At 42.8% G+C, this 14,063-nt stretch overlaps 2 protein-coding genes across 3 annotated transcripts in view; one reads left to right on the forward strand and one right to left on the reverse strand.

Annotated features, from left to right (window-relative positions):
* Window positions 1-1,067: 1,067 nt before the first annotated feature.
* Window positions 1,068-4,287, reverse strand: LOC129866514 (chemokine XC receptor 1-like). Its single transcript, XM_055939295.1, has 2 exons — window positions 4,089-4,287; window positions 1,068-3,833 (listed from the first exon to the last, which is right to left on the reverse strand). The coding sequence occupies exons 1-2, from the start codon at window positions 4,102-4,104 to the stop codon at window positions 2,797-2,799; spliced, it is 1,053 nt and encodes a 350-aa protein (XP_055795270.1). The 5' UTR covers window positions 4,105-4,287; the 3' UTR covers window positions 1,068-2,796.
* Window positions 4,288-8,140: 3,853 nt separating this feature from the next.
* The window catches only part of LOC129867386 (FYVE and coiled-coil domain-containing protein 1-like), a 55,872-nt gene continuing 49,949 nt past the window's right edge, over window positions 8,141-14,063 (forward strand). Inside the window, exon 1 of one of the 2 annotated variants that reach the window (XM_055940752.1) lies at window positions 8,141-8,214. The gene's annotated coding sequence lies outside the window, so the exon portion shown is untranslated. The remainder of the gene's footprint in view (window positions 8,215-14,063) is intronic. The other variant, XM_055940753.1, reaches the window with a different exon arrangement.

Consider the following 14,063-nt stretch of genomic DNA (forward strand, 5'->3'; position numbering starts at 1 on the left):
TATTAGCTATTTTTACTAGGACATTACTTTAGCTAATATGGGGGAAACGATGTAGGCTGTGTGTAGCGGTTATGACACGGTTTGACTTGTAAAGTTTTTTTCGCCTGGTCACATACAGCTGATGTGTTGTTCATTGAAGTCCACAAACAAAGGGAAAAGGTGAGAGGAGGAGAGTGCATAGAGGAAAGAATGAATACAACGTGGCTGCTATGAAACTTAAGTGAACTGTGTTAATGCTTGATCAGGGGTGTATTCAGTCTGCCGATTCTGTTGAAAAACGTTTCTTAAACGGAAGCAAACGAAACGGGGATAAAAATACTTGAATGACAAGAGTTGTGCAAGGCGGTAATGAATGTGTCACTGTCTCTCCATGTGTCACTGTCATCTCAAATTTTTCTCTCGACCTGTGTGCACCTACATTGTAAACTTTCATTCATAGGCTAGGTTGTAGCAACCTCATAATGGGTATAGGGAAAATTAGAGTATCATGTAGTAGTCTAAACCTATCGATGTTACAATGAACTGGGTGAATGGAATATGAATGAGAGTCATCCAATATGCTGTAATAGAAATAAGGCCATGCTCATGAAAAAAAAATGTCCTCCCTCATCATAAACGGCACTGACCGCCACTGGTGTAGAAATGCACTAAATTAGCTTCAGATGCCCAAAAAATTCTCACCAGGTAATGTCCCCCCCAGTGGCGGTCAGTGCCTTTTATGATGAGGGAGGACACTTTTGTTTTTCATGAGCATGGCCTTATTTCTGTTAGAGCATGTAGCAACAAGGTGTAGCCGGAGGACAGCTAGATTCCGTCCTCCTCTTGGTATATTGACTTCTGTTGAGGCTACTGTAGACCTTCATTGCAAAACAGTGTACTTTAATCAATTATTTGGTGACATGTGAATATGTATATAGAGTATAGTTTTATCTAAAAAGGATCCCTTTTTTCAATGTTTTACAATTTATTTTTATGAAATTCACTAAGAGGATGGTCCTCCCCTTCCTCCTCTGAGGAGCCTCCACTGCCCCCCCCCCACCCCCCCACCCCCCCACCCCCCATTTCTAAACCCAAAGCTGTGCCCTTACAAAACCTGGTGATATGAGTGGGCAGCCACCCACACAGACAGTGTGGTGAAGAAGGCGCAAGAGCGCCTCTTCAACCTCAGGAGGATAAAGAAATTTGACTTAACACCTAAAACCCTTACAAACTTTTACAGATGCACAATTGAGAGCATCCTGTCGGGCTGTATCACTGCCTGGTACGGCAACTGCACCGCCCACAACCGCAAAGCTCTCCAGAGGGTGGTGCGGTCTTCCCAACTCATTACAGGGGGCAAACTTCCCGCCCTCCTAGACAGCTAAAGCACACGATGCCCTAACAAGGCCAAAAAGATCATCAAGGACATCAACAACCCGGGCCACTGCCTGTTCATCTCGCTATCATCAAGAAGGCGAGATCAGTATAGGTGTATCAAAGCTGGGACCGAGAGAATGAAAAACAGCTTCTATCTCAAGGCCATCAGACTGCTAAACAGCCATCACTAGCACATCAGAGGCGGCTGCCTATAGACACAGATTAGGAATCACTGGCCACGTTTAGAAATGGATCATTAGCTACTTTTTTTATTTTTTTTATTTTATCCCCTTTTCTCCCCAATTTTCGTGGTATCCAATCGCTAGTAATTACTATCTTGTCTCATCGCTACAACTCCCGTACGGGCTCGGGAGAGACGAAGGTCGAAAGCCATGCGTCCTCCGAGGCACAACCCAACCAAGCCGCACTGCTTCTTTAACACAGCGTGCCTCCAACCCGGAAGCCAGCCGCACCAATGTGTCGGAGGAAACACCGTGCACCTGGCCCCCTTGGTTAGCGCGCACTGCGCCCAGCCCGCCACAGGAGTTGCTGGAGCGCGATGAGACAAGGAATTCCCTACCGGCCAAACCCTCCCTAACCCGGACGACGCTAGCCCAATTGTGCGTCGCCCCACGGACCTCCCGGTCGCGGCCGGCTGCGACAGAGCCTGGGGGCGAACCCAGAGACTCTGGTGGCGCAGTTAGCACTGCGATGCAGTGCCCTAGACCACTGCGCCACCCGGGAGGCCCATTAGCTACTTTAATAATGTTTCCGTATCTAGCATTACTCATCTCATATGTATGAACTGCACTTCACACTATTCTACAGTATCTGGGTGACTTTTAAATTGTCTTTACATATTGCATCACACATTTCATATGTATATACTGTATATATACTACACCACTGACTGTTAAACAGCCATCTTCAGCACATCAGAGGCTGCTGACTATAGACATAGATTAGGAATCACTGGCCACTTTAAGGAAATGAAACACTATCCACTTTAATAATGTCTCCGTATCTTTCATTACTCATATGTATAAGTCACTTTGTCACTTTAATTGTGTGTAAATATTGCATCACCCATCTCATATGTATATAGTGTATTCTAAACTATGCCACTGTATCTTAGCCCAATGCCGCTCTGACATATATTTATATTCTTAATCCATTCCTTACTTATATTTACGTGTATTTTGGGTATATGTTGTGAAACTGTTAGATATTACTTGTTAGATATTACTGCACTGTCAGAGCTAGAAGCACAAGCATTTCGCTACACCTGCAATAACATCTGCTAAACACGTGTATGTGATCAATAAATTTGATTTGATTTCGATTTGACAAGATGTGATTTTTTTTTTTTGCTAACATATGATGGGTCGCCGGTTTGCCTGGCGTGGGTCCCTGGTCAAGAAAAGGTTGAAGACCCCTGCGCTAGTACATTGATCCCATCGAGTATATGTTAGGTAATCTAATCTGTTGTGTATCCATGGTGCTTTGGCGATGGCAAAGCTTCAGCAAGATCACCTTCAAGTGATTTCTGAACTTAATCCCAACAAATGCGTAGAAGACAGGGTTGAGACAGCAGTGGGAGAAAGCAATCAGTCGACACACATAGAACCCATAGTCGAGCCATGTGCTGACCTCACAAGTATTGAAAGGTGCTACGGAGTAGTCATGCAACAACCTCAGAAATATCACCACGTTGTAAGGCGCCCAGCCAAGGAAAAATACTGCCACTAGACTGAAGATCAGCTTCACGGTTCGATTCCTCATGTGTGACCTTGACTTGAAGATTGTCCTCAATATCCTCACGTAGCAGAACCCGATCACTGCAAAAGCAGCCAAGAAGAAGATGTTCTGTTGGTAGCTGCCCACTCTCTTCCACAGCGGATCCCAGTATTCACAGTAAAAATGGATGTCTCCTTCATGGGGGTTCTCTTGGACAGAGCTGAAAATCAAAGCAGGGACGGCCGCCCCAAAACTAACAACCCAGATGACGAGAGAGACTGTGACCCCATAGCAGCCCCTTTGGGAACCATGGTCGGACAGAGGATGCACCACGGCCAGGTAGCGGTGGATAGTCATGATGGTCAGGAACAAAACGCTGCTGTAGAAGCCAGCGTAGAAGACAAAGGTGACGGTCTTGCAGAGGATCCTGCTAAAGGTCCAGCCCCAGATGTGGTAGGCTGCCCAGAAGGGCAGACCAAAGGTGAAAACCAGGTCAGATAGGGCCAAGTTGAGGATGAAGATGTTGGTGAGAGACTTGAGGTTCTCGTACTTGGCAAGGATGGCCAGGACCAGGATGTTGCCCGCTAGACTCAGGATAGTCACCACAGAGAAGAAAGCAGGGGTGGCGATGGAACCAAACTTGACAACGCCGGCTTTGTTACAGACCTCGTCTGTATAATCCTCATCATATTCGTAATCGGTGCTGTTGGTTTCAATAACGCCCATGGCATGGCTGAAATCTTGAAAAGTGAATAGTGCAGATTAAATCAATTACATCACATCTTCATTCACAATACACTGTTTTTAAAGCAGCAATTCAAATAATGTACAATTACAGAAATATAAAAAGGCATAAAAAAGAGAACACCTGAAACTGCAACAATTAAAATGTAAAAACTGTATATTGTTTTCGCTCTATATTTTTGTTTAGGTTTAACTCTAGAATCAAGTTTGGAGAATTTGGCTTACTATACTATTAACCAAATCAAACGTACCTGTAGTACCCGTCATAATGGTTTAGCGTGATGGCCTCACTGTCCCTGCTAGGCTACACAATGATATGAGGACGGGGGAGTTGTGATGAAGGTAAGGTACTGCATCTCTGTTATAAACACCCCCCATAACGTATCTCTTCCTCTACAGCTCCAGTGTAAGGCCGAAAAAAAAAAATCCGATTTGTTATTTTTGGGCCAATATTTGCGGCGCTTTGGTAGTAATGAACTGTCCGCTCTCCCTTTATTATGCACTTTCGGCTTTCTCAAGTTGATGCGCAAGAGACCAAAACCACAGATCAAGCGCTCAGATCATGTTCGAGTCTTGGATTGGACAGTGAAACGCACACCCTCGCACCTGCAGGCGACGTGCAGATGTTTCATTTCTCCCTCATCTGAAACCAGCGCAAATTCCTACTGTTTATGTGTCCAGATTAAAACGTAGGACGTCCCTCATTATAAACAAACAGTCGGTTAAATTAACAGTTAATGGTTAATGCATCAATTTTTTTTTTATTAGAAGCGATTCATAGATGAAACAACAATGTCATTGAACCAATGGACTGGCCAGAGATCAGGGCATTAATCAGCAAAGAGGCAGTGCAGGCTGATTAGTATTTTGGACAACCAAATTGAAGTCAAAATTATTGATGAAATCGAATTGTGTCAGCTGCAGTGGCGATTTTAGCCTGTAAATCTTGGTGTGGGGGGTGGGGGGGGGGGGGGGGGGGGGGGTCGCCCATAGTTGATATGGGTGACTTGCTTAAACAAATGTGGTTTCTACAAACTATGGCATAATGGGGCGACAAGTGGATAAGAGGCAATCAGTAATTTCGATTAAGACATTCATGTGCGAGCTAGGACAGACGTAGTCAATAACTATGTACAGAGACAGAATTCAGAACACGGCGTTCTTACAATGTTCTCCCTGTACACCAAGTTAGAACCGTAGGATAAATAAAGGGTGCATATAAGCAGTCAATGAAAGCTCTTACAATATATGATGATTACATTTCTCAAAAACAGGTAATAGGCTACATTAGCACACCAAGTCAGAAGAGTAGTCAAAATTAAGAGGTGAATATAGACCAAATGATTAGGGTGAGGCACATGGGCTACTAACAGCTTACTACACAGCATACACTTAGTATTATTTTATTAGCTATAGCATACATATCTCCCTGGCATATTACATCATTTATGCAGCAGCATACAAGACAGTTTTGGACACCTTGTTGTGCTGTGTTTACTTGAACAGGAAGATGACACGGCGGTCCTTCGTGGGCAAATTTTGTAATCAAACTTTGTCATCAAAGTCTGACATTCTCTGGATTTATGGGGCTTTCAAGGCAACTGGGAACTCAATAAAAAAAAGGTTAAATCATGATGACGTCAGTGATCTTCAGATCGTAACTCTAGAAAGAGGCCCGAGTTCCCGAATTTACAATTCCGAGTTGGATGAAAGTTCAAAACGTATTTTCCGAGTCGTAGCTCATTTTTCCCGAGTTCCCAGTTGTCTTGAACTCACTTAAGTCAGATTTTGCAGTTCCAAGTTAAGTTGTTTTGAGCACAGCACAAATCATGCTTCATTGATAGCATGTGCAATGTTGAATGTTTATAATTCTAAACTATGAAAAGAGACCCTTAATCTTAGACTTGGTATCACACAGCCACTCCACTGAATAGCAGGCTAATGATTGCTTTGCAATGCTTGCAGTTAGTCACTGATTCATTCCAAACCACTCATTGTTGAATTTGCGATTTCCAACTTGTTGTGTAATGTTTATGTCCAATGGCCGTTGAGCATCGATACGTTTTATCTATAATTTCTCTTCATTATTTCTCTTCATATGACAAGGATTTAAAAGGATTTGCCAGTAGAATGTCAACTTGATTCATGATGATGACTGCTAGCTAAGATTTTGAAAGTATGATATTGACAGTCCAATCAAAGATACTGTAGATATAGCGTGATTTGACGTAATATTATCTGTGGCCAATGACCTTGAGCCTTCTTATCTGACACTCCAATTTAGACCCACTCCAATTTGCTTACCGCCCCAATAGGTCCACAGACGATGCAATCGCAATCACACTGCCCTAACCCATCTGGACAAGAGGAATACCTATGTAAGAATGCTGTTCATCGACTACAGCTCAGCATTTAACACCATAGTACCTTCCAAACTCGTCATTAAGCTCGAGACCCTGGGTCTCGACCCCGCCCTGTGCAATTGGGTCCTGGACTTCCTGACGGGCCGCCCCCAGGTGGTGAGGGTAGGTAACAACATCTCCACCCCGCTGATCCTCAACACTGGGGCCCCACAAGGGTGCGTTCTCAGCCCTCTCCTGTACTGCCTGTTCACCCATGACTGCGTGGCCATGCACGCCTCCAACTCAATCATCAAGTTTGCAGACGACGCTACAGTGGTAGGTTGATTACCAACAACGACGAGACAACCTACAGGGAGGAGGTGAGGGCCCTCGGAGTGTGGTGTCAGGAAAATAACCTCACACTCAATGTCAACAAAACAAAGGAGATGATCGTGGACTTCAGGAAACAGCAGAGGGAGCAGCCCCCTATCCACATCAACGGGACAGTAGTGGAGAAGGTGGAAAGTTTTAAGTTCCTCGGCGTACACATCACGGACAAACTGAAATGGTTCACCCACACAGACAGCGTGGTGAAGATGGAGCAGCAGCGCCTCTTCAACCTCAGGAGGCTGAAGAAATTCGGCTTGTCACCAAAAAACACACATCCTGTCGGGCTGCATCACCGCCTGGTACGGCAACTGCTCTGCCCACAACCGTAAGGCTCTCCAGAGGGTAGTAAGGTCTGCACAACGCATCACCGGGGGCAAACTACCTGCCCTCCAGGACAACTACACCACCCGATGTCACAGGAAGGCTAAAAAGATCATCAAGGACAACAACCACCCGAGCCACTGCCTGTTCATCCCGCTATCATCCAGAAGGCGAGGTCAGTACAGGTGCATCAAAGCGGGGACCGAGAGACTAAAAAACAGTTTCTATCTAAAGGTGGGAAAAGAGAACCTAAGTGTGGTTCTCAATCAGAGACAACGATAGACAGCTCCCTCTGATTGAGAACCATACCAGGCCAAACACATAGAAAAGAAAACATAGAATGAAAACTTAGAATGCCCACCCCAACTCACGCCCCGACCAAACCAAAATAGAGACATAAAAAATGAACTAAGGTCAGGGCGTGACAAGATTACTTGTTAGATATTACTACATGGTCGGAACTAGAAGCACAAGCATTTCGCTACACTCGCATTCACATCTGCTAACCATGTGTATGTAACAAATACATTTTGATTTGATAGTAAACAAATTTGTTCACAACATTGTATAAAAATAAGCTTTTTGTGCATATGGAACATTTCTGGGATCTTTTATTTTCAGCTCATGAAACATGGGACCAACACTTCACATGTTGCGTTTATATTTTTGTTCAGTATAAATGGATTGTCTCGGATTTACCTATAGAATACGAAATGCTCTGAGACCAGGTTTCAACCCACTTCGTGGTCATATTTTCACGGGCAGATGTTGGGTAGAAGTAAACACTTTCTCTTCACCTGTGCAGCTCTGGCTAAAAGCCTATTTTTTTTACAAATCATGCCCGAGTAGGGTGTGGTAGTCCTGAGAAATAAACCAGTCCTACATTAATCACCCCACACGATTTTACTATTTACCTTGTAATACTCTACAACCAAACTATACATACCGAGTCCTCTGCCCTTGGGTCGTCACTAATTACCCCAGCCACAAAGTCATACACACCGCCTATTTCTACAATTTATCTTCTTAAAATCTGATTTTAAATCTATCCCTAACAGCAAACCTTAACCTTAACCACACTGCTAAGTTTATGTCTAACAGTAACTTTAAATGAATACCAAAAAGCTAAAAAAAACAACGATAGGCCTATAGCCAATTTTTACTCTCTGGCTGTGGTAACTAGTGGAAACCCTGCCCTTGTCCTCATTCTCGTATTGTGAGTGGTTGACCTACTTGTCAATCCAGTTATTGTTGCCGCCCCATACATAGCAAGATTGTGTGTGGATGTAAACTATCTGGATTTTCATGGATCACGCAGTTTAACGTACGTTCAAGTAGTTTTCTTTCTTAAATGATCAATGTCTATTTGTTTATATTAATATAAATGTGTTTTATGTACATTCACTTAGAATGAAATAACTGATTTAGGGCTATATACATGCCAAGGACAGACTATCTGGATATAGTCAGATAATAACAACATTATTGGCTATGTGGACATACAAGCCCATTTACAGCCCATTTTATTTAGGGTTTTAGTCAAATGTGTTGTGCAACATAATGTAGTCTAGAGTCAAATGTTTTGTCAATTAGTGTTTTAATTTGAATAGCTATTAAGAATTAAGTACAGTCTATATTTTTTGTAACGTTTGGACGGCTTGTTCTTTTTAAATACAAATCATAATAAGTCCGCTCCCATTTTTTATCGGTTCCCCTTATCCAACAATTAGACAACTATACAACAATGTAGGAATAGTTTCACTTAGTTTACAGTTCCTCCCCACTTCCTCTTTTGGCAACATCGCGGTCTGAGTGGAGCTTTGTTAGTCTCTCGCGTATTACAATCGATCGATGGATTTTCTCATGAATGAAACCCTGTTGTGTGCGAACATAATCAACTTTAAGCGACAAGTAAAATGTTTAAAGGACTAGTGCACAATGTTTTCGCCTTCCGGGGATTGATAGTTAGATATTACCCTGTTCTTACGCAACAGTTTTCAATGATCGCATTCTTGTTGCAGCCACAATAAAGTCTGTTCCACTCAGAGGATACAGCTATGCAATATACAGTTGAAGTCGGAAGTTTACATAAACCTTTGTCAAATACATTTAAATTGAGTTTTTCACAATTCCTGACATTTAATCCTCGTACAAATTCCCTGTCTTAGGTCAGTTAGGATCATCACTTTATTTTAAGAATGTGAAATGTCAGAATAATAGTAGAGATAATTATTTATTTCATCTTTTAATTCTTTCATCACATTCCCAGTGGGTCAAAAGTTTACATACACTCAATTATTATTTGGTGGCATTCCCTTTAAATTGTTTAACTTGGGTCAAATGTTTAGGGCAGCCTTCCGCAAGCTTCCCACAATAATTTGGGTGAATTTTGGCAAATTCCTCCTGACAGAGCTGGTGTAACTTTTTCAGTTCTGCCCACAAATTTTCTACAGGATTGAGGTCAGGGCTTTGTGATGGCCACTCCAATACCTTGACTTTGTCCTTAAGCCATTTTTCCAAAACTTTGGAAGTATGCTTGGGGTCATTGTCCATTTGGAAGACCCATTTGTGACCAAGCTTTAACTTACTGACTGATGTCTTGAGATTTTGCTTCAATATATCCACATCATTTTCCTGCCTCATGATGCCATCTATTTTGTGAAGTGCACCAGTCCCTCCTGCAGCAAAGCACCCCCACAACATGATGCTGCCACCCCCGTGCTTCACGTTTGGCATGGTGTTCTTTGACTTGCAAGCCTCCCATTTTTCCTCCAAACATAACGATGGTCATTATGGCCAAACAGTTTTATTTTTGTTTCATCAGACCAGAGGACATTTCTCCAAAAAGTAAGATCTTTGTCCCCATGTGTAGTTGCAAACCGTAGTCTGGCTTTTTTATGGCGGTTTTGGAGTAGTGGCTTCTTCCTTACTGAGCGGCCTTTCAGGTTATGTCGATATAGGACTCGTTTTATTGTGGATATAGATACTTTTGTAGCTGTTTCCTCCAGCATCTTCACAAGGTCCTTTGCTGTTGTTCTGGGATTGATTTGCACTTTTCGCACCAAAGTACATTCATCTCTAGGAGACAGAACGTGTCTCCTTCCTTGGTGGTATGACGGCTGTGTGGTCCAATGGTGTTTATACTTGCGTGCTATTGATTGTACAGATGAACGTGGTTCCTTCAGGCGTTTGGAAATTGCTCCCAAGGATGAACCAGATTTGTGGAGTTCTACAATTATTTCTAGACTGCCTGATTTTCTTGGTTGATTTCTTTTGATTTTCCCACGATGTCAAGCAAAGAAGCACTGAGTTTGAAGGTAGGCCTTGAAATACATCAACAGGTACACCTCCAATTGACTCAAATGATGTCAATTAGCCCATCAGAAACTTCTGAAGCCATGACATCATTTTCTGAAATTTTCCAAGCTGTTTCAAGGCTCAGACAACTTAGTGTAATTAAACTGCTGACCCACTGGAATTGTGATACAGTGAATTATAAGTGAAATAATCTGTCTGTAAACAATTGTTAGAAAATTACTTGTGTCATGCACAAAGTAGATGTCCTAACCGACTTACCAAAACTATAGTTTGTTAACAAGACATTTTTGTAGTGGTTGTAAAACGAGTTTTAATGACTCCAACCTAAGTGTATGTAAACTTCCGACTTTAACTGTATGTAATACAGTGCACATTTGCACCCATCATGTTAAACTACGTTACTAGGCTAAGATAGATAGAGAGAGAAAGAATGTTGATAAATAAGAAAGGAAGAACCAAAATAAAAGACAGTCACAGCTGAATTAAGAATACGGTGTCTTCGAATTTGCAGGATGCCTAACGGTCGGCCTGCATATTTTATAGACATATTTGCCTTTGTAGCCTGAGTGCCAACCTAATAATATCCACTTCACCTATCGTAGATAAGACTAAGCAAAACTCTCAGTACAGTAAATTATAGGTGTGGAGGTGAGGCAATGGAAGCTGTGGTAAATGGAAAAATCTCTATGTAACCTAACATGCTGACCACACCACCTGCGTTGCCTGAAAGAACGTTGCAAAATAAATGTACACATACATGTTATTCAATAATGTCATCCAAAACGCTCGCACGCGTCAACGGGTGTCTGAGTAGCCAGGCGCTAAAATAGAATTTGGCAAGTCCAGTTGGTGGTGGTAATGCACCTTAAAGTTGGTTGCCAACTGCCATATTAAGTCCACAGAAGAAGAAGACTGAAGGAGGAGAGATTACTAGAAACTAACTAGGTTACACCTTTTATCTCAAAATGGGTCAGAATTCTACAAAGTTCCAGAAATAAAGGACCTTGTGCATTTCAGGTAAAATAACAACCCAATGTTTATATCCCAGGACATATTAGCTAGAAACAGCAAGCTAGCTAAATGTCCATGAATGTTTCATGCGTTTCGACCTGTCCCCAAATGAATATAGTTGGTTCTGAGTTTGTTTTGATATTTCAATCTGCGTGTCTCGATCGCGTCTGGTGTGGATGGACAAAATCAACATGTGTGTGATGGTGCACGCGGACGCATGCACGTGCCCAGTTTAGTCAGCATGTAACGTAGCAGGCATAACAGAAATGCCTGAGCAGAGTTTCATTTTTTATGGCCCTGTCGGGGAAAGTTATCTTCTGCACTGGAGAACCAATCCAGTAAATGTGGAGGAGGAGTTACATGCTGACTACACTGGGCATGTGCGTGCGCACATGTTGATTTTGTCCATCCACACAGGATGAGATCAGGACATGCAGGTTGAAATATCTAAAGTAACTCTGAACCAACTATATTCATTTGAGGACAGGTAGAAACACATGAGACATTCATGGACATTTAGATAGCTAGCTTGCTGTTGCTAGCTAACATTGTCCTGTGATATAAACATTGGGTTGTTATTTTACCTGCCCCAATGCATAGTGCCAACTGTGAAGTTTGGTGGATGAGGAATAATGGCCTGGGGCTGTTTTTTATGGTTGGAGCTAGGCCCCTTAGTTCCAGTGAAGGGAAATCTTAACGCTACAGCATACCATGACATTCTAGACTATTCTATGCTTCCAACTTTGTGGCAACAGTTTGGGGAAGGCCCTTTCCTCTTTCAACATAACAATGTAATAGCTTTTTATTTATTTAACCATTATTTAACTAGGCAAGTTAGGGAACAGTGGCTTAACTGCCTTGTTCAGGGGTCGAACGACAGATTTTTACCTTGTCAGCTCAGGGATTTGATCCAGCAACCTTTCATTTACTGGCCCACGCTCTAACCACTAGGCTACCTGCCACCCCAATGCCCCCGTGCAATGCCCCCGTGCAATGCCCCTGTTCAATGCCCCCGTGCAGTACCCCCGTGCAATGCCCCCGTGCAATGCCCCCGTGCAGTGCCCCCGTGCACAAAGTGAGGTCTATACAGAAATGGTTTGTCGAAATCGGTGTGGAAGAACTTGACTGACCTGCACAGAGCCCTGACCTCAATCCCATCAAACACCTTTGGGATGAATTGGAACACCGACTGCTAGCCAGGCCTAATCGCGCAACATCAGTCCCTACCTCACTAATGGTCATGTGGCTGAATGGAAGCAAGTCCCCGCAGCAATGTTCCAACATCTAGTGGAAAGCCTTCCCAGAGGAGTGGCTGTTTATATCAGCAAAGGGGGGCACAACTCCATATTAATGCCCATGATTTTGGAATGAGATGTTCGATGAGTAGGTGACATACTTTTGGCCATGTAATGTATGTGTACATTTATTTTGCCACGCTTGCGCACGCAATGCAGCTGGTGTGGTCAGTATGTTAAGGTGTCGTGTTGCCTGGTGTCGCCTTGTTAATACAGCGTTTCTAAAAACCAGAGGCGGGACTTGCGAAACAGACTAAGCAGACCAGGCCGGGGTTTGGAGTTTGAGAAGTCAATGAGAGAAGTGAAAAATTCTTCCTTAGTTAATTTTCTTGAAATCTAAAGGCACGACCTAGATTTGAGCCAATGTCTTAACTAGTTGAACATCTTAATACTCCAACCTCGTGAAAGTGACAAACTGACACTCTTTAATTTTTGTCCAAAACATCTTTATATCGAAGAAGTGCTTTTGATTTGACGGCCTGCACATGCGCGGTTCAGTGTGAGATGACCATTAAACCCGCTGACGTGTTTCTGACGTGTTTCTACGCATGAGCTTAGCTAGCCAACGTCGTCATGACGTTCACCTACAAGTGTGATCAGGGATTTCTACTGGAGAAGCAGTTTCTGCCTATCTTCATACTGTACAATCTTTGTTGTTAACGTCCAAATGTGAAAGTTGCGTCACAGGATCTCTTTCCATTTCCCATGAAAACCAGGTGCATCTGTTTGTTCTGGCCCCTCAGAGGGGGATCTCTATGCAACCAGACAGCCAAGAACACCATATTCAGAATCCAAGAACACCATATTCAGAATCCAAGAACACCATATTCAGAATCCAAGAACACCATATTCAGAATCCAAGAATACCATATTCAGAATCCAAGAACACCATATTCAGAATCCAAGAATACCATATTCAGAATCCAAGAACACCATATTCAGAATCCAAGAACACCATATTCAGAATCCAAGAATACCATATTCAGAATCCAAGAATACCATATTCAGAATCCAAGAACACCATATTCAGAATCCAAGAACACCATATTCAGAATCCAAGAATACCATATTCTAAAAGTGAGATCCCTGTGGAACTCATAGAAAGCTCATCTATTTCTTTCTCAGAGTTGTCTTGAGGTAACACTGAGCTCACAGGCTTATGTACCAGCATCAAATATATATATTTTTTTGCCACGACCAAGGTAGGTGGAGTTCAAACCACAAGTTGGGAAACACAGCATGGTCTCCAGCGGTGCTTAGAAATGTGTAATGAAAGTCTATGTGTGTGTTTGACTGTATGTGTGTGTTTGCATGCATGTGTGTGTGTGTGTGTGTGATATAGTGAGTGAATGACAGACAGAATGTGAAAGGGATGTAGTACTGAGATGTTGGGCTGATCCATTTGTAGCCCAGTCGGATTGTCTAACTTGTCTAAATGATCATTATGTAGCTAATAATGGGGGTAGATTTTTGGTCCCAGTCCGCCCGCTGCGTGCGTGTGTGTGTCAGTACATGCTTGTCTTTTGTTCCTGACTGTCCATCTGATTCT

Source organism: Salvelinus fontinalis, chromosome 12 (assembly GCF_029448725.1).
Source record: "Salvelinus fontinalis isolate EN_2023a chromosome 12, ASM2944872v1, whole genome shotgun sequence".
NCBI lineage: Eukaryota > Metazoa > Chordata > Actinopteri > Salmoniformes > Salmonidae > Salvelinus > Salvelinus fontinalis.